We start from the raw sequence: 16,094 nt of genomic DNA, 5'->3' as shown, positions 1-16,094 counted from the left end.
AGTCCAATATACCTAACAATAATATTCTGATATCTAACAATAATCTATCTATTAACTAAAACTAAAACAGAAAATTGCTGACATCATCCTCTCCCCAAATTGTATATGTGTCGCTCTCTCTTAAAAAATTTTCCCGCCAAATGCGCTTATGATGTCATATATTTTTTGGTTTTTTTTTCTAGGAATTGATTATTTTTTAAACTATTTTTATTTCAATCTTTTGATTGTGTCAATAAATAAATATATATTTTTTTTGGTTGATAAAAAATTGATATTGAACTTAAACTTTTAAGGTAACTGGTAACTACGATTTTTTTAAAGGGGAGTGCTAAACGCAACCTGACTTTACTCAGCGCAGCCTCTATTCCACTCATTTATTAGATGTAGGGAGAAAATAACCATTTTATATTTTTTCCTCTCAAGTAATCTCTAATAACAAGAGTGCATTAATTTAACTTAAAATACATTGAATTGGAAATGGGTAATGATTTTTACATTAGCCTGACAGGGTTCAGTCGTATCCCCTAATCAAAATTAAATACCTAAGTCCTCTAACTAAAGTAGATAGGGAAGTAGGGTCGAACTCCACAGAGAAACAAGTCTTTTTATTCCTAATTAACTAATATAATCTAGATTATGAAGTAACCAATATTTATATTTGGATAATGAACTAAACTACGAAGATTGAGAATAGGGATAAAACAATATATAAAAGGATCTAGGGCATAGGTTTACCAATAAATAATACTCCAGGGTAAAACATAATAATCAATCATTGACATTGCATAAATAACATGATTAACAGGCTCTCGCAGTTTATTAATCAACATAGATCTAACAGGCTCTCGCAATTTACTAGATCTAAGTTCCTATTGAAAATAGCCTTTAATATCAAATTAACATCTGCTCGATTCATCAATTCAATATTGCTATACTTTTACAAGCCATAATTGTAAAGCGTTAAAACAATTCAATAAGAAATTATCATGCAATACCAATAATCAATAATAGTCAATCATCAATGCATCAATTAACCAGATCGTAAAGGGTTTTCGCTACGTATTGCAATCACAGAATTAATCTACCGGTATTAAATCTCATCTCTCGAATCTCGACTTAACCATTTATAAATTAATCTGCCTATTGAAACTAGACCTAAACATCAATTCTCATCTGTCGAATCTCGAATCAATATTGTCAAACTCATGCATAAAAGATCAGGCCTAATCTAGTCACAGAGCATTAAATCAATCAATAGGAAATTAATCTAGCATTGATAATTAATAACAATAAATTACCCCTTCATATTATTTATGGATCCCCATAAACCCTAGAAATAGAACTACTCACACATAGTAAAATCTAAACTAATCAAAGCAATAAAACAAGTCATAATGAAAGGAATAAAATAAACAACTAAGATTAAGAGAAGAGAAATCGTTACCAAACAAATCTGGAATTAAGAGTAGATTAAGAACAAAGGTTAAAGTGAGAGAAAATCTAAGAAAACAATTCAGAGAGTAAAGAAAGAGAGTAAAAGAAGAGAGAGCTAAAATCGTATTACGTAGGAGTATTTATACTCCGTACAAATCCTAAACTAAAAACAAACTAAAACGACGCTAAACGTCCCCTAATGAATACACGCGCCCGATCGGGCGCGCCTTTTTGCTTTCTAATACTAATCTCGCGCCCGGCCGGGCACGTCATCGGGCGTCAGCCTTAGCTTCTCCCGCCCGGCCGGGCGCGCCTCCGGGCGCCAGCCTCTTTGGCCGGGCGGCTCACTTGGGCCACTATTCGGACTAAGATTGGGCTCCAATTCTTCGGGCCAATCTGGGTTTCCTCTTCCGGTCTTGAATACTCGGTCCAAATGCCCCGGTATCACCTATACCGAGCCCTTAATCACCGGTTCGATGGCTCTAACCAGCCCTGGGCTATAGAATCTGGTCGTGCTTCTCCAATGTTCGTGATTGCTCCAAAATATCTCGGGAAAATACTCCAAAAGCATAAATCCCTGCAAAAGTCAACCAAATCTACGAAAACACTAGAAAACACCAATTAGTAATAAAAGTGGCTCTAAAGAGCCAAAAACACTACTAATTACGACCAAGGGACGGGGGTAAAATACTATATAAAATAGACACATCATAGCCTCTTCGAATTTGATAAGAATCATACGAATCTATTATGTGTGGAATCAATAAAACCACTTTTAATCCTTCAAAAAAAAACCACTTTTTTATATTTCGTTCAAATTGTATGAAATGATTGAGCCTATTTCGTGTGTCACCCAACTTCATCCGATTCGTGTTTATATTCATTAGATCTCGGAATATTGTTCGCTAATTGATTATGTAAGCAATTCGAATAAACAAAGAGGTAAACATTTCTGGAAATTAGGTGTGGAAGAAGGTGGAAAGGAAAGCATGCAAAAATGTCGTGAAGATGATTTTAGCTTAGAAGGGTATTTATGGTATTTAGGAGGGGTGTATAGTAGTAACTAGAGGTTGCGTTTAGCAATCATGTTTTTTAAAGGTTTGTATGTTATTTGTGTGTGTGTGTTTTGTTTTTATTTATTTATTTTTTATACTAAAGATTGTGCAAGCAACCTAGCTATGAAGTCATGTACTAATAATATGGATGTTTGTTATACAAAAATGAACTTATGTTGGTAATAAGTGTTATCGTTGTTTTGTATTTTCAAGGTGCTTCTATTTATTTATATTAAGATTAATAGAGTATAAAAACATAATCTTAAGGCCTCAACCATTAGCTTAAACTTTTGACTGAGTTGGTCCTTCAACAAGGATCTTTAAATTACAAGTATTTTTATTTTGTATTTTGAACTTGATCTTAGATGGAGTATATAAATTTGTATGCATATGTTTGATTAGATCAGATTGACATTGAATTTTAGTTTTTTATATTTTGTTACAACTCATGTAATTATGATGATAGATTTGTTTTTATGATCTAATATACAAGTATATACGGAAAAATAATAGTAGAAATATTTTATTTTATTTCAATAATTTGCAATTTGTGCGTCGCACAAGTCTAATCTAGAATTCTAATATATGACATTAATATTCTATTATATGACGATAATATTATTCTAATATATGAAATTCTAATATTCTTATTACATGACAATAGTATTCTAATATTTGACAATAGTATTCTAATATTTGACAATAATATAACAATACTGACTATAATATTCTAATATTGACAATAATAACCTAATATCTGACATTAGTAATATAATCTAATATATTATATATGACATAAATAATCTAATATCTAATCTTATTAATCTAATTTTTGCATTATTAGTAAACAAGGTATGAACACTGGTATGACTACTTTCAACTTCGTCTCCTACTCCAATGATATTGCTTATCTCATTCTCCTCCCTTTCTATCTCTTTCTTAACGGGTTCTCTCAATTCCATCATTTTCTTCTATTTTTACTTGAAATTTACTCCAATTTTGGGTGTTTAATTGCAGATCAAATCTTCCCCTGCTAAGTTTCTCTTTCCTCGTATGGTTTTTTTTTTCTACTTGTTTTTTGGTTAATCTTGCTGTTTTTCTATTGCTTTAAAATGGCGTTGAATCTCCAGCGAGAATGGCGTCGATAAGGCAGCCGCCATTGATTCATCAGAAATCATCTCTGTTGTCTTCGACATCACCACCATCTGTTGTGTGGATAGACTCACCGTGAGTCTGTTCTACTCAAAAGTTTTGCATTCTACAATAATCCCAATTTTCACTTACATTTTCTTTAATCAATCCCGATTATCAGTAACCTCAAAAAAGGGTTAACTATGCCACGTGTTGCACGTTTATTTATTTTTTTTTATTTTTTTGAAACATGTTGCACATTTATTTGTTCAAAAAAGATTTTAAATTTAATAAAATAAAATTTTAAATTAATAAAAATAAGGAATTTTTGTTTTTTACCACCTCACAAAAACACGAAAATCTGTTTTACCACCTCCCAAAAAAAAGTATTACTTTACCACCTCATAAAAAACACGAATATAGGTTTTACCACCACTTAACGGTTTCCATCCAAAAATTCCGTTAAGTGTGGCCCACAGTAACACGTGTCAACATTTTGTTTGTTAAAAAAAAAAGAGAAATTAAAAAAAAACAAAAAAACCTAAAACTACTCCAGCCACTACCACAGCGCCACCCCCGCGCCACAACCGCCGCCTTCCCCCCAACTCACCACAACACTCCCCGAAATCACCACCCGCGTTGCACCACCATTCCCAACCCACCTGAACCCTCTCCGTCCCTTTCCCACAATCGAAACACCCCCCAAAAACCACCAAACCCAAAACCCTCCTTCCCTAATACGGTCACGATTTCAGCCACAAATGGCCTAAATCGGCTGGTTTTGGGGCTGAGTGGCCTTAACCGGCCGATTTCGGCCATTTGTGGCCGGAATCGTGGCTGTTTTGGGGGGATTCGTGGTCATTCAAGGTTGTGGGTCGGTGGTTTTTGGGTCGATTGCGGTTGCGGGAGAGGGAAGGGGGCGTTCAGGTGGGTTGGAAAGGGAGGGGGAGGAGCCGCGCCGCTGGTGGTAGGTTCGAGGGGGCAGTCGTGGCTTGGGTGGTGGCGCTGTGGTGGTGGCTGGGTAGTTTTAGTTTTTTTTTTTTTTTTTTAAATTTTTATTTTTATTTTTTTTTCTTTTTTTGGCCAATAATAACACGACACGTGGCTTTATGGGCCCACTTAACAGTTAAGTGGTGGTAAAACCTATTTTCGTGTTTTTTTATGAGGTGGTAAAGTAATACTTTTTTTTTAGGAGGTGGTAAAAGAGATTTTCGTGTTTTTGTGAGGTGGTAAAAAACAAAATTGCCTAAAAATAAAAACAAAAAAAAATCAAAACCCTTCCTGTCAAAAAAAAAAAAAAAAAAAAAAAAAAAATCAAAAATCAAAACCCAAGCCAATACATAGCCACTCGGAAAACCAACTCTTCTTCCCTCAAACACCGGCGACGACAACCACCCAACCACCGACGATCGACGCCATTGAGAAGTCCCCTCCTTCGAGCTTCGTCTTCGCGACAACGTCGAAGCTCGTCCAATTCTAACCTCCATTGAAGCGCCTTCTCAGGTAATTGTTCTTTTTAATCAATTTTAGGGTTCTTCTTAGCTGGATTGATTATTGTACTATTATAGCTTATTAAATTGGTAATTGAATGAAAATTTGGTTGCTATTGTGTTGCAGAACCCTAATTAGTTAACTTAAGGACGGAACTATGAAATTGGAAGATGATAATTTACATATGGAAGATGATAATTTACATATGGAAGATGATAATCTGCATACATCAAACCTAGATGATGTTTTAGATGATAAAAAAGAGGTTGAAATTAAAAAGAGAATGCCAAATAAATTGAATACGAGGGGAAGGAGATCTTTCAAGCGAGTTGCATTGTTATTGACCGTACCTACGTATTCTCTGAAAGTCGGTTCATTGAATGTGTGCCATGAAAATCGTATTCGGTTGCGTTACCTTCTTCGCAAGCTTGTTGTACAACGCAATTGGGTCGATGCTAGTGGAGTGTTAAGTGCGCTTTTACAAGGGACTTGTAGAGAAAAAGCACCTCAGAGCAATCGTTTCAAGTATTGGGTATGTTCTTAATCACTTTCGGGGCTTTTACTTCTGAAAAATTTGTTTTATTTGCATTTGAGATCGCGTTATAACATTACTTGTAACATAGGAATTAATTTCTTTTGAAATGTGCATAATTGTTATTCGTTGCAATGTTCCCTTTATCTAAGTAATATCATTGTTCACTTCTAGTAAATGCAATCTTCTTGACAAGCAATCTATGTTTTTGTTGTCATAGGTCGCTATGGAGCTTCTTCAACACATGGATTGTAATCCAGATCTTTACTCATCAAGGATTGAGCACTTGTATGATACGTGGAAGGAAAAGATAAAGTCTAACAAGAGGTGGCCATTGAAGGTATATCTTATGTTAAATCACATCGTTTAAAGCATGAAGAGTGAAATTGTATAACTTTTATCATCAGTTAGCCTATTTTTAATTCTCTTATTAGGCGAGCATGCATATGAAGTGCTAGTAGTGAATAAAGAAATAAGAATGGAAGTTGTTACAACTTTTATGACCCTCTGTTTTTCTTCTCTTGGTGGAAAAGTCATTATAACTAGTCAATCGATGAATGTGCTAGTAGTGAAGAAAGAAATAAGAACGGAATTAGTTATAACTTTTACAAGTCTCTGACTCTTCTCAGTAATTGTGAATAGTCAATGGATGTTTAACTAGGCCAAACATGTCCAAAGTAGAATGTTTATTCATAGAAGTTGTGATATTATTCCAGCCTTTTGTTTTTTTTTTGGTTTTTTTTGGAAATCACAAGTGGTTAAAACACATAACATAGGAGTCATTCAGTGTTTATCTAATTTATTGTTGGTGAATACATTTACATATACTGAAATTAAGGATGTGTATAATTACTAGTAACTCACTAGTTATTACAGCCATGTGGAGAATAACTCTTACTTAATACCGAAAAAGAGACCACAAGGAGTAATATGTGATGATTAAAGCCGGGGGAGGAGAGGAAATTATCGAAAGTTCAAAAGTTATGATGAATGATATTGTAATAATTCTGTTGCTGGATTATTAGTCTTAAAAATTCAAATATACGAGAGGAAATACTGTTGAAGTTTGTTCTGGTGACAGAAGCAAAAGTTAGGAGCAGAAAGAGTCTTGTGAACTATTAGCTTTTGAATTTTTTTGGAAAAGTCTTTTAAACTGTTGGCTTTCATAAGTTTCTGTCACACCCATTTATCGTTCTTGAAGCTGCTTTAAGCTTAAACTTGTTGGATGAGAGTCTTCCAAATAAAAACTAATCAAACTGTTGTTGATGATAGCTATTTCATTTGCTTTTATGCAAAGTTATTAAAATCGGGATTCTACTTTGAATTGGAAAGGGCTGTCAGAATTGAATCATAAAATTGTAAGATTCTACCGACATGCATAATCAAGACGTCATATCTAAATTTAATTAAATATATTCAAATCATGAGTTTGAAACCTAATTTCTAATAGGATATACTTCTTCCGTTACAAATTACTCGCAACAAAGGGGTATTATTTGTGAGACATAAAATATTTCTTTGTTGCGAGTAATATGTAACGGAGGGAGTAGTTGTTACCCATTAAGCAAGCAATAATTGACAGTACATATTTATAAATAATTATGTATGCATGTTTTAAACTTGTAAGGATTTTATTAGCTAAGAGAAATATGTAAAATCGAATAGAATCGTAAATAAAATCGTATGAAATACATGAATCGTAAAATCGTAAGATTTTAAGATTTAAATCAGAATTTTAATAACAATGCTTTTCTCTTTGCATTTCTTATGAAATGTTTTTTTTTTTCTTTTTTTCTTTGGGGGGGGGGGGGGGGGGTTTGAGGGAATGGATATTGAGGTTTTAGCTATTTTCCATGGAAAATATTTAAAGTTTTGTGGATTTTTATAATGCCCATAAGTTATATCCGGTATTCTTTCTTGGTGCTTAGAAATCAGAATGCATTGTTAATCTAGTGAGATCTAGCAGCTAGGCCTTGTTAACTTGTAGAAAAGTTCCATCTTGAACTTTAGTTATTGCCAATAGATAAGAACTATCATTATTCTGAGTTGAATTCTTACATCCGGCACCTGCTTGCTACTTGTGACCTGTTTAATCTTAAAATTACACTTGCGCAAGTAGGCAAAAGATCAAAGTTGCATTTGCCTTTGCTCCATCACTAGGCAGATGCACTGCACATTACCTTCCTACGACCTACTTCTTATTTGTTTGTTGCAAAATTAATAAAAATATCCAAAAAAAATACATTCTAATAAAATTATGACTTTTGAAAATCTATTATTTTACATAGTGGCTTACTCTTCATTATATAATGAACATCTCAGAGGATAGTTATGTTTTTGAGTAGCTTCTTCTGTCAGTTACATGGACAATTGGGCAAATACATAAGAAGCTTTTATTTGTTTTGGGGTGGGGTTGTGGGGGCTTCTGTAAACTATATTTTCTCTGGTTTAAGCTTCATTATTTCTTTATACATGTGTAGATTCTTACTATGTTTTATTTTGACAGGATAGATCTGTTCTGTTGGAGTACATTCTTTTCTCTCTTGCACGAAATAACCATGACTCTGCCCGTCTTAGTTTGCAAAGGTAAATTTTACTGTCTTTTTCTATGCAACAGTTGCCAAGTACGACTTGGATAAACAAATAAAATGCTGAATACTTGTGCATTAGATGGATGCGTTCCTAATTCAATTTTGTAGTTGGGTCAAATTAATTTTTTGCTACTGCTTTTTTCTATACTATGGTGGCTCTATCACCTTGTCCTTTTTCTTTGCCAGTAAATCATACCTCTAATTTATGCATTATTTTTCTTTATAACCTTCGTTTTAATGTCCTTGTTAGAATTTAAAGTCCCGAATTCCTGATTAAGATTTGAATACACTGCTAGTCTGCTACTACAAGTAATTCCTCTAAAAACCATGAGCCTGAATCTTATGAAACAGAAATTTCACTTTCTCTTCTCTCTTAATCTCTCTTTCATCAACATGACTAACCTCTCATGATAGCACAAAATTGAAAGCTAGTTTTAGTATCATGTGCTATGAAGATAAATAGGAGATATACCAGCTTTGATGTCGAAGCTTGAGTGTATCATAGATCTGCAAATGTTGTTGTTGTTGTTGTTTTTTTTTTTTTTTTCTATGATTTAACTTCTTTTTTGAGCTTTATGGAGCCGATTACCTTTTTACTTATCTTTGTTTATTTAATATTTTCTCTGTTCCAATTACTATTTCCTCTGTTCCAATTACTTGCAAATTTGATTTTTACGGTTGCTGAAGCATAACTTCAACCATTGATATATTTAGTTATGATCTAGTACAATATAATAAAAAGTTGATATTGTGAAAGTATACATTTTGATGAATCTAACAGGATCCCACTTGACTATTTTTTTTTCCTTATGAAGCACATTACTAAGGATTTTCAAACAAAAATATGTAAATAGTGTCAAAAGTCAAATTTTTGCAAGTAAAATGAAACGGAGGAAGTGTATTATATTTAATAATATATTTATTTTTTTTTGAAATGTGTGTTCTATTGGTTATTCATGTAGTCTTCAGCAGGAATATGAATCTGCAAGAGACCTGAAATCTAATTTGGTAATGGGTTTGACCAATTATGAGTTGTGGTATTCACAACTGCCAAACAAGATGCGGCTGGGAAACTTAGAAGAGTCTTGCATGCCTATGGAGTCCGAGACTATGAAAACCAACTCCTCTCAGGAACTTGATAACCTGAACGATGAGGATGCAGCCAGTATCTATGAGACATATTCAGAGTTGCACTATCATTCAGAGACATCTGTTGTGAATGACAAGGACACTTGTGCAAATGTCAATCAAAAGCCAGACGTCAAGGTTTCTGGGGTCAAGCCAGTTGAGAATGACAAGAAACTACAGTCACAGGATTTCTATATGAGGTCTGATGAAACAAGTGTAGAAACTGATGGCTCAAATCAACATGCTTATAATCAATATCAATGTTCTTCTGCATATAATGTACACAGTGAGTGTAATTCAGTTTTTGTAATTATCTATCCTCACCTGCGCAGTTTGTCACCCCTCTTCTTTATTTTTTCTTCAGAGCAATTGCTCTTCACTGTGTTTCTTATAGATTTATGGAATCCAGTAAGTCAGTCCATAAGTACTGGTGGTCCTGGCAGATACTTCCTTTGGTCTTCCAGGATCATGATACTTAATATGAAGTGGTAGGCTGGTAGCATGATGATGTCTTGCTATTTCTATTGACAGCTCCATTTGACTTATCACTGTAGGAATATGTGGCATAGTTGTGTTGGCAGTACTTTGTGATGGATGGGGTTGGAATAATGTATATAAGTCACAAACTAAGGGTATAGATTGGTTGTTTTGATTGTTTGGGGTAGGAGGAAACAATTTGGTGGTTAGTGGTGATGGGGTGGGGTGGATTAATTTAGTCCGAGTGGTAATAGCTTCTCAGGGGCCGTATGGGGTAGTGGGATCTTCAGGTTGTGGTCTTAAATTTGGTGGTGGTAGAGGCATTACAATTGCGGGGTTTGAGGGAAAAAGGAAAAAGATGTAAATAGTTTGGAGCTAAAGGTGTCTCTGTATGTGTTTGTGTCTGTTTTTTATGTTTTTTTTTTTTTATTTTTTTTTATGGATATAGGTGTCTCTGTGTGTGTGTGTGTGTCTGTTTTTTTTTTTTTTTTTTTTTTTTTTTTTTTTTTTTTTTAATTTTTTTAATTTTTTTTTTTTTATGTTTATATATATATATATATATGTAAAATTGAGTAGTCAGACCTATTTCCTTGCTGGTGCAATTTCTCATTGGTTACTCTTGGTACCAATATATTGAGCCTTGTTTTGTCAAAACAGGCTTGCAATCACTGTTGCCCATAAGAGTGCCTTCTTCAGATAATTTGATGGACATGCTCTCTTCTCGTCGACAGTTTTTTGGTGATTATTACAAGGAAGCTTTGAAGTTCTTAAAGCTTGCTCTTCATTCTCCGCCTCCAATCTCAGTGGCAGCATTACTTCCTTTGATACAGGTACTTCATTGTTTTATGTTTTGTCTTTACCATATGCAGTGATCTGAGTTTGCATTCATTAATTCCTTTCCTTACAAAATTTGAGTTTATTATTAGTGAAGTTGGATAAGAAAGTTTGTAGGGTTCAACTGGTTTGCAGACAAATGTAAGATTAAGCCTGTTTCTCAGTTTCTGTAGCAATTTGCTATTATTTGAGGATCTAACTTTGTCATGTCACTTTGTGAAAGTTAAGGCTTGTGTAGTATAATTATATTGAGTATAGTAGCATGATAAGAAACCAAACTTTTAGTTATGGTAAGGGAGGTAGTATTAAAAAAAAAAAAATATTACCCCTTTGTCCCAACTTAGTTTGCCAAGATGGGATTTGAACTTTTAGTATTGAAAAAAAGAGTAATATAAACTAGTAAACCCTTGCCAATTTTAGAAATGGGCAAACTAGGGATTTGAACTTTTAGTATTGAAAAAGAGAGTAATATAAACTAGTGAACCCTTGCCAATTTTGGAAATGGGCAAACTAATTTGGGATGGATGGAAAAAGGAAAGTGGGCAAAGTAAATTGAAATAGAGTAAACAAATTAACAATTACAAAATCAAATACATACAAAAAAAGTAATGACCAATGTGCCATCCACATCATTGATACAGACATAGGCTTTGAGTTTGGGCTGTGAACTCTTCTTATCTTTGGATTTGGTTGAAATGTATGATAAACTTGTTTTGGATACAAGGCAGGGGCAAGACGGGTATGCTTATAATTCCAATATCTACCTAACCCATGGCAGGTATGACTTATGATATCAACGCCCACCCACTACCCACCAATGTCATACCTATACCTGCTCCAACTAGTGTGGTGCGGTGTAGTGCAATTGCTGTTATGGTGAATTGGTGATGTAAATTGTTGGATATTATGTGTCATTGATTGCAATGTGTATTTCAATCTTTATTAATTAAAAATTTCTTTTGGCAGCTGTTGCTTCTTGATGGTCGCGGTAAGGAAGCCTTAGCTATTCTTGAGCAGTCCTGCAATGAGTCAAGCTCAGTGCTTTCTTTTAGGTAATGATCTTGCCTCTTAATTAAGATATGGAGCATACAATTGCATGTGGATTATCTATAAATAGGAACTGAAATGTGGTACCATGATATTGGGAGTAGAATTGGGAAAAGGCAGTGCGTTTGGTAGGGAGATATATGCTAGAAGAGGTTTGGAGATACAGGAAGTGAGACACATCCCATTTTTGGTGTAAAAAGACACATTGAATTTGGTAGATGAAGAAGGGAAGTAAATGGAAAACCCCGTTATAAATGGAAAAACCCATTTTTAAATAGCAGAAATTAAGCTGACGATAACAACTGTTCACCCTCAATACGCTGCAGGATTTTCCTTCTTTCTTTACGTTATTATAACTAAACAGTAGTGTTATTAAACCCTGACATAGGATTATAGGAATATAGTCCCATTTCTTAGCAAAAATATAAATAGCAAGCTGTAAAGTCGTTGCTTATCTGTAAGCACTTCACTTGTACTTCTTCCATTTGATCTCAATTTTTTACGTTTCTTAACTGCTCTCTTGTTTCAGTTAACTCCTTTTGGTACCTAAAAGCCTTATAAATCTATGGTTTTTTTTTTTCTAAAATCCTGGAAGAGAGAGACAACAGTATTATATCTTCAATGGACACTTGATGTTTGGGATTTGAAAGCAGTCTTGACCTTCTACAGTTCTGCATGCTTCTCTACTTTGTGGTTTGAAAGGCATGGGTTAATATCTTAAAAGGGTGAATCTTACTGCAATAATGGGAGCATTAAAAGATGATAAATTAAAATTGAACAAGAGGGTGTTTGGTTGGGGTATTCATCTCAAACCCTGAAACCCAAGCAGCCGTGTCCACCTTTTTTTATGCACTTGGTATTGAATTTGCTAGAATTGATTTTGTATATGTGATTTTGCAATGAATTTTCTAGTATAAAATTTGTATATGTGATAAATATATTTTATGTATGTGAATTAAAAGGGTTATATGGTTTTCTCACAATCTTACCTACTTCAAGTTCAACTTTCATGACATATTGACATGGTTTCCTATGGCTTCTCGGCAATAACCCATTTGTTTGATCACATCAATAATTTTTATCAGCTATCTTTGTGGATTGTTGTAGGGAGCTGCAACTAGTCATTTCTTTTCATCACAGTTTGGTCACAAAATATAATGGATTAGACACTCGTGATATCACATGATGGTTAATAAAACATTGTTAAGCTCATGAGTTCAGATTTAAGAGAATTTATGCTAAAGTGAGTTCACTTTAATTATCACAAAGATTAGCAAGCAAATGAAATCTAATTACAGGTTATTATTGTAACAAAATAATAAGACTTTAAATTTTTTTAGTCTGATTCTGTGCTTTGAACCAAACTGTTACAAAGGCAATTAGGAATCAGTTCATTCCGTTTCTGGACAAATACAAACAGATAGGGAGATTCAGGGTCATTGTTTTCCATTCCCCTTGTATCCCCTTTCTGGATTCTATTCCATTTACCCTGCTTAAACCAAACACCCCCTACTTATGCTGTGGTTTGTAAGAAACTTTGTGATATTAGTCTTTTGCGAGTTGAGAGACTCGTGACTCTAATTTGTTTGCTATTTTGTGTTCGGCTGTAAACTACTCTATATTTTAAGAAGATTTAAATTGTGAAATCAGAAATGTGTCAGTAGATTGTTATGCATAAGTATCAACTGTCTGTTGAGATACAATGACAATTCCTGAATAATTATCAAATTATGAGGTGATCAATGTGTGATTAGAGTATTATAGTTTTGTCCTCTATGCTTTGGCAGATTAAAGGCTCGTCTCTGCGAGTGCTTTGATGCAAACAATTATGATAACCTCTCTGGATGTTTCGAGGATGTCATGAAGAGGGATCCGACATGTAGGCATTCGTTAGCAAGACTCCTGGACTTGAATAAAAAAGGTATTGTATTTTTGGAACCTGATATTTGCTTTCTTTGTAATCTAATCCTATATACACTTGTTTATTGTTAAAGTTCAAATATACATGCTTACTAATTTTACTATACCGTCGGCTTGTAGATAATCTGTCTTTTGTATTATTGTGCAAAGGCGTTGCTCTGTAGTCTTATTAATTTACACATTTAAATCAGATACAAGGGAATCATGATTGATTGAGTATTGGAGTTTACATGTTCGCCCATCTAATTTTCATCAAACTTGGAACAAACTGAAAATATCATGTCTACCCTTGATATAATCTATTCAAGGTTTTAAGCATTGCACTTTTATAATCAACTGCCCTTTTTATGCAAGTTTTAAAATTTTTATAATGTGTTTTAATTACCAAAAGTATATGGTAAGTGAAAATTATGTTGTTGGAATTATGCTATCAAATTCTGTTACAATTTAACATGTCCAGAATAGAAAACTGTACTAATTGAACTGCATGGAGAGTACATACCTCGAGTAAAGTATAACATTTATATGTTAACATTTTATGCAAGGAAACATAAACAAACAACACAATGATTCTTGAGCTCAAGTTTGAAAGTTGTAGTTGTTTTCTATGGAATTCTTGATGACATATTTGTTTAGTTTTGACCGAGCCTGCTGGTCATTTATGAGTAATTAGTACATATTCAGTCCTATTGTCACCTGCACTGAATTGTTTTGCTTTTGATTGTTTATTTTAATTCATTTTTTCCCCGCTAGTATAACAAAATTACAACAGTTACAAAGTGTATTAATAAATTGAAATTCTCCTAGGGAGTTGCATGTTACATCACCTTAAAATTAAAGTTTCAGTACTTATAAATTGCCAATAAGCACTGATATGTTCAACTCAAATGAGGTTTAGTTTAATGGCTAGAAGTTCAAATAATTTTTTTTTTTTTTTGAATAAAGAAGTTCAAATAATTAAGTGCAGGCTAGTGAGTTAAATAAGTTGAGATTTCCAATCTCTTTCCGAGGACAACTTGTTTTCATAATGTACATCTTCTATTTTGTTAATCCAAATTTTTATAATATAAAGTTTCTTATTAAAGTTGAAGAAAGTTCAAATAAGTTGATATAAGCTTACTTAAGTTCAGATGAGGTTGAATAATTTCATTTTGATTCTGTTCCGTTCAATATTTTTCAAATAAAAAAGCATACTCCTTTACATGTTCATCAAAAGGTTGCTTACCCTGAAAACTTAGATGGCTGTTGCAGCATCTCTTTGTATGATGTAAAAAGTTTTCACTCTTTTTTTTTTTTTTTTTTTTTTTTTTTTTGACATTTAATCTTTCCAGGAGAGTATTCTCCTGAACGTCTGGTGGAGATGATTTCTCTTCACTTGGAAGCGACGTATGGAGATCACACTTCATGGAGGGAATTTGCTTTATGTTTGCTTAAACTTTCCCAGTGCGAAGAAGACAGAATGTCAATGTGTGTAGATGGGGAGCAAATTCAGAATCAGAATTTGCATACTATCCGGTTCAGTAGGACACCTCCCTCATTTGTGGAGGGTACATCGGTAAAGACTTGGAAATTCCGCTGTAAATGGTGGTTGAACAGCCATTTTAGCAAGCACGTACTGGCATCAGAAATGGCAGAAGGTATCGCCTAAACTTACTTTGGCTATCTGGATTGTTTGTGTCGTATAATAATAATTTTTTGTAGCGGAGTGCATTTTGTGTAAAGTAAAACTTTTTTAACCACCTAAGGACAGTTTTTGCAACATTATCAGGTTTTTGAAATTGATAATGAGAATCTGGTTTAATTCAATAATGTTGCCCATTCAAGTTTATTTCATCTGTGCCTGTTATACTGTATATAGACCATTGGTATATGAATGAGTGCATTTTGTTATTTGTTGCTAGTAAAGAAGTTGCATAACTATTCCTTTACCTGTGCCTCTCAATGTCTTAAGCTTGATGTTGGTTTTTGTGCAATGACCTGAATTTTTTGATGTCCCAGGTGACTCAAGGCTCATGTCGTACAAGGCAGCTTGTGCATCCCATTTTTACGGGAAAGAGATGGAATATGTTGTGAGGGTTAATACATATCTGAACGAGCATGAGAACGATAGGACCTTGTCGTCATTTTTATACACACACATGCAGAATTCTGTAGGTTTTTTCTCTAATCTTGTTAGAAAGTGACATAACTTGCTATATAATTTTATTCGTCGAGGCTTTTTTAGAGTCAAGATCTCGATAGTTTATTACTGCACTAATTTACTAACTGATCTCACTAATCAAAATGTTTCAACTTCCGAGCAGTAATCCGAACAAGCACTACGCTTGAGTAGGTATGATATGTCCCCAATATGAATTTGGAGTGCAATATCAATTACTTAGGGAAAAAATCACTGGCAAATTATTACGGAGTATTGGTTATACAGTACTATAACTCGTGTTAAAATATTGCTCC

General features: G+C 33.8%; 1 protein-coding gene across 1 annotated transcript; it reads left to right on the top strand.

Moving 5' to 3' along the window:
- The first annotated feature begins 3,374 nt into the window (after nt 1-3,374).
- Nucleotides 3,375-15,888, top strand: LOC110686934. Its single transcript, XM_021863546.1, has 10 exons — nt 3,375-5,123; nt 5,238-5,643; nt 5,864-5,983; nt 8,150-8,229; nt 9,197-9,648; nt 10,497-10,669; nt 11,640-11,725; nt 13,508-13,641; nt 14,972-15,277; nt 15,639-15,888. Exons 2-10 carry the CDS (start codon nt 5,269-5,271, stop codon nt 15,821-15,823), a joined length of 1,911 nt encoding a protein of 636 aa, XP_021719238.1. The 5' UTR covers nt 3,375-5,123; nt 5,238-5,268; the 3' UTR covers nt 15,824-15,888.
- Nucleotides 15,889-16,094: the final 206 nt, after the last annotated feature.

The sequence above is a fragment of the Chenopodium quinoa genome, unplaced genomic scaffold, assembly GCF_001683475.1.
Source record: "Chenopodium quinoa cultivar QQ74 unplaced genomic scaffold, ASM168347v1, whole genome shotgun sequence".
Taxonomy (NCBI): domain Eukaryota; kingdom Viridiplantae; phylum Streptophyta; class Magnoliopsida; order Caryophyllales; family Amaranthaceae; genus Chenopodium; species Chenopodium quinoa.
Note: the sequence above shows the minus strand (reverse complement) of the source record. Positions and strands in the feature narration are given on the sequence as shown.